Here is a 19429-nt window from a genome sequence, read left to right as displayed (position 1 = left end):
CTAGTCAGATAGTGTTCAACTGCAGACGCAGGAACATTGACATCTTATAACTCCCTTTTTTATATATACAATTATAACTTCTCTCTCTCATATTATCAATGTAATTTATTGAACCAGAATGGTTAATTTTCAAGATAAATCTTTTCATAAAGTAAAAATAACTGCTCAATTGGAGGAGTTTATGTATATTTAAATGTTTTCCTACTATAACAATGTTTTTAAAATATTTCTACACATGCTTAATCAAACCAGTGCACTAATAGGCATGTCTTAATTTTATTTTTCTCTCCCAACATGTTTGCATTTAACCTAATGAAAATATTAGAAATAAAAAAAACAAACACTTTCTGCTTTGACAAAAGATTTTTATTTTGACAAAAAAATAAACACTATTTAAGGTTTTTTAAATTCAAATAGTTTCCTACCACAACAATGTTAATGTCTACACATATTCTTTTATATATACGAGTGTGTATATATATATATATATATCCAGTATCAAAAATATTTTTGTTCACATGTTTTAAGAGAGGTAATATTTGATCAGCGCTGTCGAGGAGCCATGATTTGAGATACTGTTTTGTTTTTTAATATCTTAAACGGTGTTTCATGGTAAACAACTGATGATCCCTTTAAGAACATTGGTATTATTGTTTATTCATGTAAGTAAATCGATTCAGCGATACAGGAGATTACATGACTTATTGACAAAATAATTTTCCGACAAAGAACATTTTTTTTTCATAGTTTTAAAAGTTTTAAAGAAACTTCCAAGACATATATATATATATATATATATAAATAAAATCGGAAGTAAACATACCAAACCAAGGATGCTTTTACATTACACATTTTATTTTATTAGTAGTATATTCCATCTCAGACATGTTTTGTTCAATGTCAAAACGATATAAGGTTTGAAATTGTCCAAATGGTCGGGAAACATTTGTGATGAACAATGAAAATATACTACTTGTTGCTATCAATCCAACCTTTGTTGTCTTGATTTTGTTAAAATAATATATGAATGCTCGATTACAAAAGATGGTAATTTTGAAGCTTACAAATTAAGTCACCGACTTAAAATTTATTGGTATATGAACGATTACCGAATTCTCAATTATATAAACATGATAAAATTCAGAATATTATAAATAAGATATATATTGGACAGTAAAATAAATTTGTGGTTAACAAAGGCTACAAAAAGTTCCAGAATTTTATTTTGCCACATATTTTGCTTTGGATATCTATTCATCAAATTATATTCACCCATGTAATAATTTAGGGGAAAAAATATTTTATTTCAATAAATTCAATCACTAAGAATATATGTAGCTTTTTTTTAATTTTTTTATTACCTCCACACACATTTTAAGATATTTTTTTTTTTTTAAGAAATTCATAACAAAAAGTTTTTTTTTTTTTTTTTACAATTGTTTTTAAAATCAATTTATTTTAGAACTTGCATTATAACAAATCAAATTTTAATTTCGTATTTTTTTTTCTTTACAAAAAAAATGTTTACAAAAATAATAAATAAATCGTAACTTCTCATCAAAAATTCCATGAAAAACAGTTCTAATAGGAATTATTGTCACATTAATTTCAAGAAAGGTATCTTTTTTTACATTTCTTTTACCAGCAAAATCGTTTTGGTCTATTACTGTTACAAGCAGAAAATTGTACCATTAATTATTGTGTGTGTATATATATATAGATTGATTTTGAATCTAACCAGATGAAACAATAGTGTCAATCAAAACTCTATAGTAGAGACTATACAATCAAGTGGCAAGTTATTTATATGTGAAACTGTTTTTTTTAATTTTTTTTTTCCTGGAGATTCTTTTCGACTGTAATATTCAAACTCCATTTGATTCTATAGCCTCTAAGATGAAATGGCCGTTTTGCATGGCACTATTGTTTAGTCGGATCAGAATTGAACTGATATATCATTGCTTTAGCATCACATTGAGAAAATATAAGCTTCACTACATGACCAATACATGTTTTTAGTGTTTTAATATCATACTACTATTCTTCACAGGAAACAGACAATCATTTATGGTTGCCTCATCCCTCAAAAAAGGTTGTTTATTTACTATATAAACATACAATTATTTTGGTTTGTACTGATATTTTTATACATAGTTCTCTGTATATATGCTTTGATACTAAAAGTTAAAACGTGCACAGAAAACAATGTATAAAAATATTAGTATGGGCCAAAACAATTGTACGCTTATATCGTAAATAAACTTAAACTTTTTTTTTTTTTTTTTTTAGATGAACATAAATAGGTGTCTGTTCCCTGTGAAGAATAAAGCAGTAGAATATTAAAACTGTGTATATCTTTATGCATACAAGTCTCTTTTTTTTCTTTTTCAAAGATATTAAAAAGATATTAATTTTTATTTTCTTCCATTTTTTTTTTTTTTTTAAGATTATTTATCAATTGTAATAGTTTATTTTCTGAACAAAATTCTTACAAAAAATTTTTTTTCTATTTATTCACACCATGGAATAAAAGATCTCGTATTACAAAAATGTTAACCAATGTTTCTCACTTCTGTCATTTTTAAACATTTTTTTATTTATTTTTAACGAAGTTAATTTCATGACACGGTTCCATGTTTGATGCCATAGAACTGCATTTCTTAGAATTAACGGAGCCTTTTTCCTCTCCCTTTTTATCAGACATAGACTTTCACTTGACGGTGAACTCCTCTGCCGCCACCATCTCACCGCCAGCACCATCCCCCGTGGCCAGTGTGCACAACCAAATAAGCGACCTCCCTTCTCCTCAGTCATCCCACAAGCGATCACTTAGTGGAAAGGTTTCTTCGTCCCAAAAATCATCTGCTCCCGGATCGGAGGCCACAAGTCCTACAGTTGGAGGAGGTGGAGGACCTTTGTTAATGACAACGTCTGCGATACATTTATCAGAGCTAGCCCCTCGTGAGAGTAACTTAAATCTTCACCAAAGTTCTCCGGACGTTACCAGCCTGCTGAGCAGTAGTAGTTCAACATTGACCGGCAGCTCGTTGCCTGAAAAACTCAACATACTCGACGATGGCGGCCAAAGCGACGTGCCCGTACAAGGTGATGGATTAATTTCGAACACTCTGGAATGTAGTAACACTGCTAAAGTCACTAACCCCTCTTTTGATTTTCAACCTGGGCATGCTCTTAAAACTTCACGCTCCAGGTCTGTTCCCCCTGCTCCGGTATCAAAAAGTTTCCACTCGGACGTATACAATACGGCTTTCGCTCTGCAGTCTTTGGGTGACGGAAATTGGTCCGACTATCTGACCAAAGTCAGAGCCATGTGGGATGACCAGTTTCTGACCAGGCCGCCTTCCGGTTCCATGGACTCTGACAGCTTGGGAGGTGATAGCGGTGGGGTCACACGACACAATGGTTCCAACTCTGCAGGTCAGAATTTTCAACTCGTAATTTTCCGAACACCAAGCAAAAAAAAAATAAATATATATATAAATGAAAGTAAATTACTTCCAAAGAAATATGGGCACTTATAATCATTTTTAGTTTTCTGAGCTAAACGATGCCCCGTTTCTTAACTTTCATTTTGGGAACTGTCAACTAGAGATATTTTAAATCGGCATTTTGCTACTCAGTGAAAAGTCCCATGATGACGATAACATTGTTAATTCAAAACTGTATTGCAATCAGGGTGGGGAGTCTGAGTTTTTCTGCCTGCCACCTTTCCGTTTGCTTGCTTTCCAAAAAGTGGAAACGTCATCGCTTAGCTACTATTCTGTTATGGCGCCGGACCATTTTTCTGTCAAGCATGACATATTCTCTTGGAGTCCACCCATCTGCATGTCTATTTCTCTTGCTACTTTTATTTATTTCTTTTTTTGTGTTATATGTATCTCATCTGACTATTTCATCTCACCTGCATGCTTTGTTTGGGTTTTATTTACCTACGTATTGCGCACACACAATTAATCCTTTTGTTGTTTTATTCTTTTCTTACCCTAACTTGTAACATAATATCTCTAAAATATTTGTTACAAAATATACTGCTGGAGTGTTTGTTACAAAATGGATTGTAACGTGACATATCTAATATATTTAATACAAAATGGACTAATAACATAACTCTAAAATATTTGTTACAAAATGGACTAGCTATTATTAAAATATTTGTTACAAAATGGACTAGCTATTATTAAAATATTTGTTACAAAATCGATTGTAACGTGACATATCTAATATATTTAATACAAAATGGACTAATAACACAACTCTAAAATATTTGTTACAAAATGGACTAGCTATTAAAATGTTTGTTATAAAATGGATTGTAACGTGACAACTTTAATGTTTGTTACAAAATGGACTAGTAATGTAACGTCTCTAAACTGTTACAAAATAGTTTAATAATGTAATATTAGTAAATATTTGTATTACAAAATGGACTAGCAACATTATTGAAATAGTTATGCTACAAAATGGACTAGCAGTGTGATACCGCTAAAATATTTGTTACAAACTCGGCTAGCAAATATAATGAAAAGAAAAAATTTCTTTTTTTAAAATTGTTAAACCTTCGTATGATTTTATGCTGTAATTATTTACAACTGCTGCTGTTAATAAACATGTGAAGCAACAGAACAACAATGAAGAAGAAGAAGAGAAGAGAGAATGCACTGCTGCTACTTGTTATCTATGCAACAAAACTGTCTACATGATGAATCATCGTTCAGATAATCTGCTGGAATCAAAGAATTGGTCCCATAATAGCATTTGTGTATGAAAATAAGATTTTTATAGTTACAGATGCTTGGAATAATCTTAGATTTCTTCCATCTCTCCTTAATATTATACTAATCTAATAATGGCTGTGAGAATGGGAGTATATGCATAGAATATATATATATATATATATATATATATATATATATATATATTAAATAATGATTTCTTTATGAAATCATATTTTCTCTATCAAATAATTTGCCAGATGAGAGTGGTCAGTCGCCATATTTGTTAAGAATGCAAGGGCAGATAACTCGATGTGACTGACAAGATTTATCTATTTATCTCTAAGTAAGAGATCATCAGTGGCTGCCTAAAAAGTGTACAATTTGATTTTCTTCAATAAAAAAATTGTGATTTTTGGAATATAACATTTTATGCTCTATAAACGAATACATGCACAAAGATTTTTCTGGTTTTTTTTTTTTGTTTTGTTTTTTAAATAAGTATAATTCTAATTTTTTAAATAAGTATAATTCTAATTTTTTAAATAAGTATAATTCTAATTTTTTAAATAAGTATAATTCTAAACATGCACAAAATAATCTAAATGCCTTCTAGGGACAAAGGTCAAATAACCAAGTCTTTTAGTACATTACAGGAATATCAATTTTCATCTAAAAAATTCTTAAATTTCGATAACTTTCAACGTGATCACCCTGCTTTTTTTTTTTTTATTAACTCCAAACTAGATAAATGTATCTTCTACATTGTCTCCTTCCTTTATTGTATCTAGCAGTGCCTTCTTCAACCTTGTTGCCAATTGTTATATCTTTAAATATCACCGCTTGAGCACAAAACACAAACAGCACAGCTTACTTGAACGAGCAGACGATAACTTCATTAATATGAAGGTCTATCCACTTTAATGTAATGGAAGAAAAACCATAAAACATCCCCAAAGGGCAGATAACTATTTTTCAGTATGCTACAAAATTGGCTAAAAGATTTTGAAACATATTAAATTATTTGCATCAATGGAAATACTTTATTTAAATAAAAAAAAAAAAAAAAAAAAAAAGTATTTCACATAATAATGTCTAACTTGGTCGAATTCTGGAAATTTTGGAAGCAAAAAATCATGATTGGGTTCAACAAGTGCTGATGAAGGACAGAAAGGAAAGGATCCAAAATATTGTAAGGTGGACCATCAAAAATGAAGATTTCGACAGTTTGATGATAAATGACTATTAAAGATTATTTATAAAAAAAATTTAAACAATTAAATTTTTCTCCTCTCACTCCATATCTTAGCATATTAGTGAACACAACAAAATTGCACTGGCACACCAGTTCTCTTTAGATCAATGAAGTTAAGCAATATGGAGTCTGGCAAATACTAAATGGGTTCTCATTCTGAAATGCTAGCTGCTGTATGTTATTTCCCCATGACTGGGATATATATGCAACTGGGAGCTGTTTATGAATTTGATATTCCCTGTAAACTTCCTCCTTTGAAAGAAGCTGGCATAGTTCAACCAGGCCTAATACAACACCAGGTATTACCAGTTCATTAGTATAAGTATCATACCATTTTTGTCTCTGGGTCATAGCAGTAGATCCAGCTTTCATCGCAGGTTACCAGAGTATCTCCCTGCCGTCATGACATCTTTCTTTTTTGATCTTTGAGCATTCAAATCTTCTGCATCTTCAGTTCCTTGTGAATAATTGTGTGTACAATTCCTGCACTGATATCAAGCTGTGCATTTATTGTCTCTATAGACACACGACGGTCCTTATCCATGAAATTCTTTATTTAGTCAATCAACTCTGGTGTTCTGGTTTCCTTACTCCTCTCATCATCTCTCACAGACTCACTGCCTTCCTTGAATCTTTTATGCCACTCAAAAACTGATGCTCGATTAATGCAAGATGGCCCAAAAAGCAGTCTGAAACGTTGGCATTTTTCCCAAGTTTAGAACAGAATTTTATTGCATATCGTTCTTCTAAAAGTGTTCTCACATTCAGATTGGGTTTTTTAAATTCACCAGCTGTGATAATCAGGCTTTGGTAGGCTGTATTCCAATTCCTGCTGTAGCTGTTCATTTGAACCTAAAATCATAAAAATTGGTCAGTCATCTCATAAGAGCAAAAACATACTGAATTTTCAAGAGTCTACGACAATTTTAAATGGCTGTGCAAAAAAAGTCTTGTAACTTATTGAAAGCACCTCATAGATACTTACTGGTTGATCTTCATTTACTTTTTTTTCCTCTCAAAGTAAAATAAATGATTGAACATTTGTAATTGACTACATCCTATTATCAATTATCACTAAATATTGACTCAAACTTCTAACCCTTTTCAACAAGAATTCTGTTGAGTATAACAGTCTGGAAGAGACATCAAAAGATGCACCAAAAACTTAAAGCTTAAACGTACAACTACGAACAACAGTGCATTAAGGTGACTTAGTAAATTGTATGACTCCATTATGGTAGCCAAGATCACCCAGCTACTCCAAACAAATATATCCCGTTCTGAGACATATCGGTAAGTATCTTGAATAAACCCATGTCTTCCTCACTCAGTTGTCTCAGGATACCATAGGCTAGGAGGGCATCATGTGTTAAGATTTTCCTAATACTTGAAAAAGTGATGCCTGGTATATTAATAACTAGCGCTGGGTAAACCAATTTGTTTATCTACCAAATTACTAACTTATTGACACTTGCTCAACTTCTTTCTTTGATTATTCTTTTTAGTTATTATTTAGTTATTCAAAAATGCATTGTTTTAGTTGGCGTTTTTCTTTATAAAAGTGCAGAATTGATAATTTGAGTAAGAATATTTCACATCCAAAGCTATGATAGGCATTGGTAGGGGATGGGTGATATATAATTTTTTTTTTTTTTTCAAATAGATATTAACAATTTTCACCTACAGACGCTAGTGTTTCATGCTTATGCAATCATCGGTGTAGGAAGTGATAATTACTGCTGGTTGGGAGATTCGAATCCAGTGACCAAGTTAATCTTGACTCCTTCCTGCACTGATCATTGTAAAAGCCCGAAACACTAGTGCCTGTAGGTATAAAAATTCTACAAAAATTAAAATTAAACTTTTGGATAAGTATTGAAATTGCCTTTTTTTTTTAACTATGGTGTTTTATTTCAACCAGTTCTCTTAATATAAAACTTCTCCATAAGTATATTTAAAACTCAAATATTTTTGGGTTTATAGAACTCAAGTAGTTTTATATTTTCTTCTTATAAATGAAATCATGGCTTTTGCTTCAACCTTTTAAAGTTAAAAAAAAAAAAGTTTATATTTAATTCTCACCACGAATTATGGATGTGAATACATGTATAATCAAAGAAAATTGTATTTTGTAACTTGAAGATAAAAATATTTCAATGTTCATAGCATCAATACAACAACTGTTCATCAATTAATTGATTGGAAAAGGTGTTTTGAGTCCATTTTTTGTTTTTATGACTAAATTCGAAACATAATTCAAATTAAATTTGAAAGAAAACAACTTTGAATATTTCAATATGTAAACAATGATATTCTTAACTGTTTTTCCACGTAAATAAGAGTTTAAGAAAAAACTATATAATAGGATTTATTTGTGCTTACAAGTAATGCATAGAAATTATGCACACGTCTTAATCTTCCTAATATATGGATATATGAAAACCCAGACTTAGCAAAATATGTAGCGGCATATCAATAGAACTAATAAATACTAAATCCTGTATCACAGAATTAATCTGAACCAAATAGGAGTAGCGGACAAACTATATTGTTTCAGAGATTAAACTGAAAAGAGGAAGTAGACTAACGATTCATGCATTTTATATGTGTGACTATGCAGGTAAATTAACCAATGGTTGACTATTCTGTCATCCCATAATATGGGGGAGGGGGGCCCTAACAATATATACTTATGTTGCAATAAAAAAAAAAAACACTTTATATTATAAAAGAACATTTTTGGGGGTTTTTAAATTTAAATCTTTTTTTTTTCCTTTTTTTTTTGTTCCTTTAGTTTATGATTTGTTTTTGTTTTTTGTTATTGTTTTTGTTTATTGACTGACTTTTTTGTTTTGAAAGTAATTTTAATTTTTTTCCTCTCCAATTCTTGAGTTTTTGTTTGTTTTTTTTGTTTGTTTTTTTAAATTCATTTAAATTTTCTGTATTTTATATAGTTTGATTTTTAATCATTATTTTGCCTGTGCTCTGTCCAAAAAACAATCCACTTCTCCCCCATTTTTTCTGTTCCTTTTTGCTGCTATTGCTTTTTTATTTTAATCAGCATGTTCCGGTGATCTCCCTTGTTTGAATGTTCATATTTGTCTTCCACCATTTTTTCTTTTTTCAATATTTGTTGACCAGGACTGTGCTGCCACAACTATTTCAACTTATCACCATGTTTATCTTGATTTATTGGGGGTAGACCTTATTTTTTCTGTGTTTATGTTCTGTTGAACTATTTGTTATCACATATATTTACATATAAAGGCGTGAAGTGGGAGCAATCAGAATTCTTGATAAATCTTGAACATTAATATTTTGAATTAATGGATTTAAATCAATTCACTACACTATTTTATGTTCGGTTTACTTCACAAGGAATACACAGCCTAATGGATATAGTAACAGACTATATGATCAGCTATGAATCCTCTCTTATTGGCAAAATATTTTTGAAATGAAGGTTCTTGTCATGAAACCCATCAACCATTCCCAATCCTCTCACAAAGTTCTTCATCTATCAACTGGCAATCATTCCAGCTCGGTAACCTTTATCCTCAAGAGGATTTTGCCTTGATAAGTGATGATCTATTAGTTTTAAAAAAAAAAAGCAACTTGATTTCAATTGTATTCAATGAATTTACAATTTCATGATTTAGAATAACTCAACAAAGAGATTGATATGCCATAAAATAGATGAATTAAGTTTCTTCAAATTTGTCATGAAAAATTTTCTCGAACTCTGCAGGAATTTTTCCTCAAAGGACATTCCACACTTGTAATGGGCAGGAATGTAGAATAGAAATGGCACTTAATAGCATATGAGCTACATCTGGCATTCACTTGACAGAAAACTATTGATACACATAGTCATGGCTGGTAGAATGAGAGCAAGCTACCCCTGTGGGTTAAATAAAGGTTTGAAGTTCGGTATAGTTTCCAGAGTTTGACAAAACAACCTGATGATGAAGGTTGCATCAAATGAAATGTGGACACTAGCATCCAAGCTGAGAATAGTAGTTTAAATAATACAAACACTAAAACAGAGTCAAGAATGAAAATATGCCTCAAGACGGTTTATAATATAAAATGTTCTTTTGATATAATGCATAGTCATTTGAGATTTCTTTTAAAATATCTTAAGTTGTTACTGGTAAAAAAAAAAAAAATATGTGTGATAACATTTTTATATTTGCACATTTTTATTTTTATATGGTGTTTTGTATCTTTTCATTGTTTCAGTTATTTTAAAGTATTTTAAAGGTTTTTATTTATTGTCACTTTATCCTTTCCTCTCCCTTTTGTTTATTTGGAAGTGTTTTTGTCATGATCATGTGCCCCCCCCCAACCATACACACACTCCTTCACCAACATGCCACTGCCCACCAGCACTACCGCTGCTGCTACTATCTTCCATCTTACCCCTAGGATCATTTCATGCCTGATAAATGCTGCTTGCCAATTTCTAAACATCACTGTTTTTTTTTAACCCTTCCCCATAATCAGTTCAACACAGCATTGCAAGAGAACACTTTTTCTTTTCTTTTTTTTTTAATTGGTGCAAGCCTCTGAACTTGGTCCTCGATTTCTCACATACAAGCATTTTTCTTTTCTTTTTTTCCGCTATTAAAAATTAAAAAATTCTAATTGGATGATTCAAATATTTTTCCTGGTTCCAATTCTTCAAAAATCTCTAAAAATTATAGTTATTTTTCCTGTTTACCATAAAAACATATGTTAAATGTGCAGATATTTTCTTAAATGTAAAAATACACGTGGGGGGTGATCTATTGATTTTAGTTTTATTGGTAGTTTAAAATCAATAAATATTATTTTATCATTACTACCAGTGATGGGATTCAGCCGGTTCGCACCGGTTCGTGCGAACCAGTGCTTAAAATATTATGAGTTCTGTGAACCGGTTGTTAAAATTAAGTAAACCCCTATTCAGACCTGTATTAATTAGCCCACTATCAAACTTCACAAGTGTTGCGTGACTCACGTAATTTAGAACCTGTTCTTAAAAAATTTGAATCCCACCACTGATTACTACCTATAATGGAAGATTTTGCTTTAAAACCAAATAAAATGCAAAATACAATTAAAAGAATCGTTTTTTAACATTGGAAAATATACACATTTTTCCAATACCATCAAAAGTTTTAATTAATCGTCCCAACACTAACATATTAGAACAACCCCACTGATGAGACCGACTGAACATATCTTACTTTTTTATGTATAATTTGATACAGTCAAGACAATTGCTTGGAAGAAATAAACAAAAAAAATTAAAATCAAAGTCTCTATAAAATTTAAAGAATCTATTTCCTTGTTATAATTTGAACTCTAGTATTTTGATTACAGCTGAAGTTTTAACGGATTTTATATATTCTTCCGTGTGTAGTTTCATTCATGAAAATTAGATAAACAATCTTATTAATCTTATGTAATAGTGCTAAATGCAGTAGAACGGTATACTTATTTAGCATAAAGTTTACTTCATACAAACATTTCTGGCTACATATGTGCATACATATTTTAACTGAAGCCTCAATCAAAAATGAATACCAACTGAAAATAAATAAAAAAAAAAAACTTATTTCCAAACAGAGAGCATTATGTGAGCATAGGTGGAAGCTAATAAAAAAATGTTTCCATAAAAATTATTTTACAGGGTAAAACGATGAATTTGTTGCCCTAAAGAAAACAACACTACAGCTTTTTTTTTTGAAACTTTATTGAAAAAAATCAATTCAGGTAACTTGATTTTGTAGTAGAGCTGGCATTAATTCAATGTAGCAGCCTTCAGCTTTAATCACTGCCTCAATATGAGTCTAGAACAGGGACCATGCTTTTTCCACAAGCGCTGGCGGGAGCTCTGCGAATACTCGGTGGATGGTGGCGATCAGGCTGGGTTTGGTATTGTGGGAGGTTATGTTGGTGATGTTAACGTATGACCAAAGAAAGTAGTCCAACGGATTCGGGTTGGGGGAGGAGGGGGGCACTCCTTCTGAAGCCAAGCCTAGGTCTCTTTGGACTTGTGGACCGGCGCAGAGTCCTGCTGTCACAACCAAGTTCTGCCAGCAGTTACCTGATTACGTCAGGGAATCGCCACACTCTTAAGCACATCCAGATACACTTTGGTGTTGACTTTCAAACCGACTTCGAAGATGTGAGGTGGCATGATGTGGCCCTCACTTGAAACCACACCAAAGACCATAACCCTGGTCATCTGATGCACTGGGCTGCACCCTCAAACATTGAACCACCCGAATTTGCATTTTGAGGATGCTGGCAATGGTCCTGTTGTCATAACTGGGATCGGTAGAGAGCATAGGTTGTGCAGTGGCGATCTCTAATCTCACTCATTGAACATTGTCATTTTCAGACAGGATAGAAGGCTTCTATTGCCCTGAGATTTGTACACAACTGGCCAACTAGTAGATGGTCTGCAATCAAAAGAAAACCGGTTTTCATCAAATGGAAATGGAATCATGTCGCCTTTTCTTTGGCTAAAATTTTATCAATCCACCATGTAAATAAGTTTCTATTGAAACATGAATTAATTTCTTCGGTGAGCGGATGGCTGGCTAGATTATGGTTATATGATATCCCTTTCTTGGTAATATGGTCTTCTTTGAGTTTGTATTAATTTTCATTGAATATTTGGTTTGACGCAGTTTCAGCCAAAATATGTATGCACATAGGTAGCTAGAAATAGTTATATAAATTAAGTTATAATAACACATATATTGTATAAACAGTTTGGTGAACATAACTTGAATCTTTTGAAAATTAATGCATATTTTTTTTTTTTTAGCATTGATTCATATGATATCATTTTTATTGATCTGGTTTTAAAAGATGAAAACTTCCGTTTACATTACAACTAAAATATACAAAACACTTTATTTTTATTTATATATATATATATATATATATATATATATATATATATATATATATATATATATATATACAAAACAACTCATGTCCGTTGGGTCAGTATTTGTTATATAGTTAAACATCTCTCTATCATTTCTCTCTCTTACTTTCTCCATTGTCGCTTTCTCTTTTCTCTCCTTCTTTATCTCCCCCCCCCCCAATCTCCTTTTTCTTTCTCTTTTTCATCTCTTCTCTTTTTCTGTCTTTCTCTCTTTTTCTTTCTTTTTTCTCCTCCCTTTCCCTCTTCTCCTCCCTTTCCCTCTTTTCTCTTTTTTTTTCCTTTTTTTCTTTATATTTACCTTCGTTTTTCCCCCTCTCTCTCTTTCTCCCTTTATCTTTTTCTCTCTCCTTCCCTTTCTCTCTTCTCCCTTTTTCTTTCCCTCTCTCTCTCTCTCTCTCTCTCTCTCTCTCTCTCTCTCTCTCTCTCTCTCTCTCAAAAGATTATTTTCAAGAAATATTTACTTAAAAACTGATTACTTCATAAATGATGAATGATGGCTTTAACATGTCTGTGTGTGTGTGAAATTATCCAGTGTGCATGGTGACAATATCTAAAGAAGCAGGTCATATATCAACGTCCACAGTTTTAGCAATATATATATATATATATATATATATATATATATATATATATATATATATATATATAATTACACTTTTGTAAAAGTAATAAATTTTACATACACCAGAATGTAATTTTCTGCCATTTTTAACGTCTTTTCCCTCCAAATAAATATCTTGATTGTTTTATCATTCAATTTTTCTGTTTATCTCATTCACACTTCTTCCTTTTCTTTTTTTATATTAATTAAATTGTGTGACATTTGTGTTTCTCCTTTCACATTAAATACCGTTATCAAAAAAAAAAAAAAAATATTTTGCTGACTTGAGTGTATCAAGAGTGAAATTGCTTCCTCAATAATTACAAATTCTTAAACTGTTCAAAAATATTCAATTTAGTTGAACATATTTCGTTGTTTTTTGTTTGTATTTCTTTGAATTGATCATTCCCAAAACAGTTTTTAAATGTTTCTCAGTGGTTTCTAAATTTTCAAAAATTTATTTCATTTTCCTTTGAAACATATTTTGGATATTTTATTTCACTTAGATTTATAGCCATTACGATTTAACTTTTCTTGTAACTTTCGTATATCTCATTTCATAAGTCGCTTTTTCTTCAGGCTTTGATTAGATTTCTTGGTTCTGCTCGGTGTCCATTAAGTTCTCTTCCTTTTGGGACCAAAAAATTTACTCTTTTCTTGCTCCTATTCATCAGAAAGGAGGATTATCACCGATTGCCTGAGGTACCTCTCATGAGGATGCCAATTATGGTGATTATAAGTTGTTTGATACCGGCCTTAAACATCAGCCCAGAGTCGCATGTAAAGGTGTTGCTAAATAGGGATTAATGTTTTGTGTGTGTTTCTCTTTTTTTTTTTCTTTTTTTTTTTTTTAGGATTTAAAATACGAAAAGAATTATTTCATGGCTATTATTAGTTGCTGTATCTCCCCATTGTTTTACTCTTTTCTTTCTATCCCTCTTTTCTCTTTACCCTCTTCTCGCTCTCTCTCTCTCTCTCTCTCCCCCCCTCTTCTCTCTCTCTCTCCCCCCTCTTCTCTCTCTCTCTCACCCTCTTCTCTCTCTCTCACCCTCTTCTCTCTCTCTCACCCTCTTCTCTCTCTCTCTCTCCCTCTTCTCTCTCTCTCCCCCTCTTCTCTCTCTCTCCCTCTTCTCTCTCTCTCCCCCTCTTCTCTCTCTCCCCCTCTTCTCTCTCTCTCCCCCTCTTCTCTCTCTCTCCCCCTCTTCTCTCCTCTCCCCCTCTTCTCTCTCTCTCCCCCTCTTCTCTCTCTCTCTCTCACCCTCTCTCTCTCACCCTCTTCTCTCTCTCTCTCTCTCACCCTCTTCTCTCTCTCTCTCTCTCTCTCACCCTCTCTCTCTCTCTCTCTCTCTCTCTCACCCTCTTCTCTCTCTCTCTCTCTCACCCTCTTCTCTCTCTCTCTCACCCTCTTCTCTCTCTCTCTCACCCTCTTCTCTCTCTCTCTCACCCTCTTCTCTCTCTCTCTCTCACCCTCTTCTCTCTCTCTCTCACCCTCTTCTCTCTCTCCCCCCTCTTCTCCCCCCCCCCCCTCTTCTCTCTCTCTCCCCCCTCTTCTCTCTCTCTCCCCCCTCTTCTCTCTCTCCCCCCTCTTCTCTCTCTCCCCCCTCTTCTCTCTCTCCCCCCCCTCTTCTCTCTCTCTCCCCCTCTTCTCTCTCTCCCCCCTCTTCTCTCTCTCCCCCCTCTTCTCTCTCTCTCCCCCCTCTTCTCTCTCTCCCCCCTCTTCTCTCTCTCCCCCCTCTTCTCTCTCTCTCCCCCCTCTTCTCTCTCTCACCCCCCTCTTCTCTCTCTCTCACCCCCCTCTTCTCTTCTCTCTCTCCCCCTCTTCTCTTCTCTCTCTCCCCCTCTTCTCTTCTCTCTCTCCCCCCTCTTCTCTCTCTCTCCCCCCCTCTTCTCTCTCTCTCCCCCCCTCTTCTCTCTCTCTCCCCCCCTCTTCTCTCTCTCTCCCCCCCTCTTCTCTCTCTCTCCCCCCCTCTTCTCTCTCTCTCCCCCCCTCTTCTCTCTCTCTCTCCCCTCTTCTCTCTCTCTCTCCCCCTCTTCTCTCTCTCCCCCCTCTTCTCTCTCTCCCCCCTCTTCTCTCTCTCTCCCCCCTCTTCTCTCTCTCTCCCCCCTCTTCTCTCTCTCTCTCCCCCCTCTTCTCTATCTCCCCCCTCTTCTCTCCCCCCCCCTCTTCTCTCTCTCCCCCCTCTTCTCTCTCTCTCCCCCCTCTTCTCTCTCTCTCTCCCCCCTCTTCTCTCTCTCTCTCCCCCCTCTTCTCTCTCTCTCTCCCCCCTCTTCTCTCTCTCTCTCCCCCCTCTTCTCTCTCTCTCTCTCTCTCTCTACCCCTCTTCTCTCTCTCTCTCTCTCTCTCTCTCTCTCTCTCTACCCCTCTTCTCTCTCTCTCTCTCTACCCCTCTTCTCTCTCTACCCGTCTTCCGTCTTCTGTCTCTCTCTCTCTACCCGTCTTACCCATACACTCTACCTACCTTTCCTTCTCTTTGTACCTTCCCCCCCCCCCCCGCCTTCTATTTCTCTTTGTGCCCTCTTTACATCAACCATCTACCCACTCTTTCTCTAGAATAAAATGAGGTGGAAAAGCTTTATATGTGTGTTCATCCTCTTCCTTTTACTCAGATTATCATGCTCTTTGTTCCTCATCATAATAAACTTATTTTAATTGTTTTAATTTTATTTTTAATTCGAACTTTTTGCAAAAATCTTTTTCGCCTTGCACGGCTTCAAATAATAATGCTTTTTTTTTTTTAAATAAACTTATTCACCAAAGTTGCTGAACGAAATAAAAAAAACAAAAAACAATGGCCATGCTTAATTTTCATTTTCTTTTCTTTTTTAAATTTTATTTCTCTTTATGCTTGTGGACACTTCTTTTGATTATCTCCCCTTTTTTTCTGTCTTTTTAATCCAACTTCTATTCGCTTTATGTGTAACAGCTTTTGCTTTGCACAAATGTCTTGTCATCTTATTGAACAAAAACACAAATGAATGATTATTCTTCTTTTCATGAAACTTTGTTAGTGTGCATGGGGAAGGTATTATAAGAGGGAATCAAGTGGTGCATGTGAAAGGGCAATATTCTGTGTGTGTGTGTGTGTGTGTGTGTGTTTTGCGTGTATGTATATACATATGCAGTTGATATATTATAAAGGTACGACTGTATATACATATGTGCATGTGTATGTATCTGTGCACATACATGTTTAGTTACATATTATTTTTGCATTATAAATGAAAAATGTTTGCTTAAAATGTCTCTGTCTCATTTGTTACAAGAGTTATCTCCCCTGAAAATGCCAGTTGCATAAAACAAAACTAATGTTGTCATATGACGACTTGTACTCCTCTTTATTCCTCCAACATATGCCAAGAGGGAAGGAGGGTATACCTCTCATTAGAAACCTTTCTACAACATCTGTAAGTTGGATGTTTTTAATTGCCACAAAAAAAAAAAACTTGAATTATTAAACATTTTGTTTTAAACATTCTAATGATACTTCTAGTTTTGACAATTAAAACTGCTGCTCTCTTTAAGTAGGAAATGACAAAAACAATTTTGAAAAAAAAATCTCAAACGATTCAAACACATCAGCTGTTATTGTCATTTCCCTTTCTTTATCAGTTTTGATCTTTAAATTTAAACATCCTAAAATCAGATTTAGAAAATATTAAATTGCTACTCCGAAAAATGCTAGGTTTTGTGAAATTGTTTTAAAAAATTTAATGCGAAAGTATTTTCTTTTGCCTGACACTGCATAAGAATATCATGTGATCTAGGGTTCAGCAATTGGGTACCATGATTTTACCAAAGAATCAAATTCAGATCTAATGCAGATCTAATTTTACAGCTGAAAATGTCTATTAATTTTAATATAGACAATACAATGTTATGAAAAAAAAAAAAAAAAACGTGAATAGTACAAAGTAAAGATTATTAATGAAGTATGACAACAAATATTTTTTAAAGATTCATTCAAATATAATTTTCTGTGGTTTTAATTTAATTTTTTTATTTCGTTAGTCATTTTATTTAGTTTTCAAATTTTGATTTACGGTTTCATCAACAGCAAAAGTCATTTACTACTGTGACCCTTTTCAAGCACCTACCCCGTGTAACTCAGCATATTAGCTTCCTTAACGATAAGCATAAAACAAACTTCTGCATAGAACTCCCGAAGATTGTGCCTCAGGATTGTCTGATCTGCATGAAGTCCTCCTCGTTAGCCATAGTTATTCGTTATACTTGTAAAATTGCAGATTTATCCTTGAGGCCTAGAGCAGCACAACTCAGTGTTTACATATGAATTAGGGGAAGGTTTTGCTTCAAAACACAGGAAAATGGTTGTTGCACATCTGCAGAAGCAAGGCTGTTATTTCCACGATTCGCCTGAGATATCCTTGCTTGCTATGCATACAGACAGAACACCTTAGAGGAAGGTGAATAATTACAAAATAAAAATCTTCTATTGGTTTCCTGAAAAGAAACAAAAAAAAAACAAACAATACTGTCTCAAAATGGCAATCACAGACTTTGATAAACAGGCAATAAAAAATAGGATCATAAAAGACATTTAATAAAACAAAAAAAACAAAATGGACAAATTCTCAAACAAAAAAAACTATACAAACATTAATCGATAGTTTGATTGGAAAACAAAATCCTTGTCTAACCAAAGACAGGATATTGTTGTTAAACAGTAAGAATTGGACATGGACATCTCCAGCAAAAACATCTACTCCAAGTGGAAATGACACCTCAATACATCTGTCACAATCATGCACCTCTCAATAAATTTGACATATTCAAGGGGAATGCTGCTACTGGTATTAATGAGGATACAAAAATTTTAACACAAGTTGCATTCGATATTAATGATTTCTTGTTTGAAAAGACTGTTTTCTCTTCTTTCTGCCAAACTCCTAGCCTTTGGAATCTCTATTTCCCTGACAATACCAGCATGTAGAAATTTCTTGCTGCACAACTTCCTACTTAGGATACCCCTATAAATCTGACCCCAGTTTCACAGTAGCCTCTTATGTCTCAGTAGTAATGTGCCCTGTTTTGGGGCGAATATAAGTTTAAAAAAAAAAAAAAAAAAAAAGATGGAAATTCCAATGACTCCACAATCAACAATACAGGTTTAAAGAGTTTCCATCTTGAAAAATCTGAAGATTATTGGTTCATAACAATTATATAAAAAAAAGTTTTAGAATATATAAGGATGAGTACTGCTTATCATTTGAACAAAAAACAAAATTGAAATTTGTTAAGGATGTAAGCAGCTTAAAATTTAAAGGAATTCTCTCCCCTTCCCTGTCAAAGTTTAACTGATTTGACAGGAACGTTTCGTCTATTAAATCCGTTTTCCTCCTGTACTATCTCTTATTCTTACCTTGTTGCTATTTTTTTTTTCTTCATTTTATTTTGGCCATTCAGCGACTTGCTTTTTTTCTTTTCTTTTTTTTTTCTTTATTGTTTTACTTCGGTTAGCTCTCAGAAATCAATCCCGATGCTAACACTTGAATTCTATATAAGATGATATGAGTGTTCAATCCATGTTTTTCTCTACTTCTCAAACATTAAGTTAGTGAAGAACACTAATTTCCCGCCTCCTAATTGACAACTATGTTATATGTTATCTTTATTGTGGTTTTGTCTTGGTCTTGCCGGATTCCTGATACAAGAATTCATCCTGTCTGGTTGAGTGTGCAGCTAAGCGCTGTTATTTGTGATAAAATTACTAGGAGAAGGTGCACGATTTCTTATGAGTCAGTTTATAGTCGTACCAAGGGGATCTTATATGGGCTTCGAATATTCTGATATTTTAAATATTTGGTCAGGCTTTTACCCATTGGATGAAGTATCCTTATATGATGCTGCCTTGGCAAACATTTTCATTGTG

At 33.4% G+C, this 19429-nt stretch overlaps 1 protein-coding gene across 5 annotated transcripts in view; it reads left to right on the top strand.

Annotated features, from left to right (window-relative positions):
• The window catches only part of LOC145297709 (rho GTPase-activating protein 44-like), a 473021-nt gene that overhangs the window by 392120 nt on the left and 61472 nt on the right, over nt 1-19429 (top strand). For 2 of the 5 annotated variants that reach the window (XM_080143911.1, XM_080143909.1), the window contains exon 16: nt 2701-3105. The exons of 1 other annotated variant lie outside the window; for it this stretch is intronic. In XM_080143911.1, the coding sequence (XP_080000037.1) occupies nt 2701-3105 (405 nt within the window). Of the gene's footprint in view, nt 1-2700; nt 3439-19429 lie in introns of all 5 variants that reach the window. 2 more of the 5 variants (XM_080143908.1, XM_080143907.1) reach the window with 1 other exon arrangement.

Source organism: Euprymna scolopes, chromosome 18, assembly GCF_053919585.1.
Source record: "Euprymna scolopes isolate OS-2025 chromosome 18, ASM5391958v1, whole genome shotgun sequence".
NCBI classification, from domain to species: Eukaryota; Metazoa; Mollusca; class Cephalopoda; order Sepiida; family Sepiolidae; genus Euprymna; species Euprymna scolopes.
The sequence above is the reverse complement of the archived record's forward strand: the minus strand, read 5'-3'. Positions and strand labels throughout refer to the sequence as shown.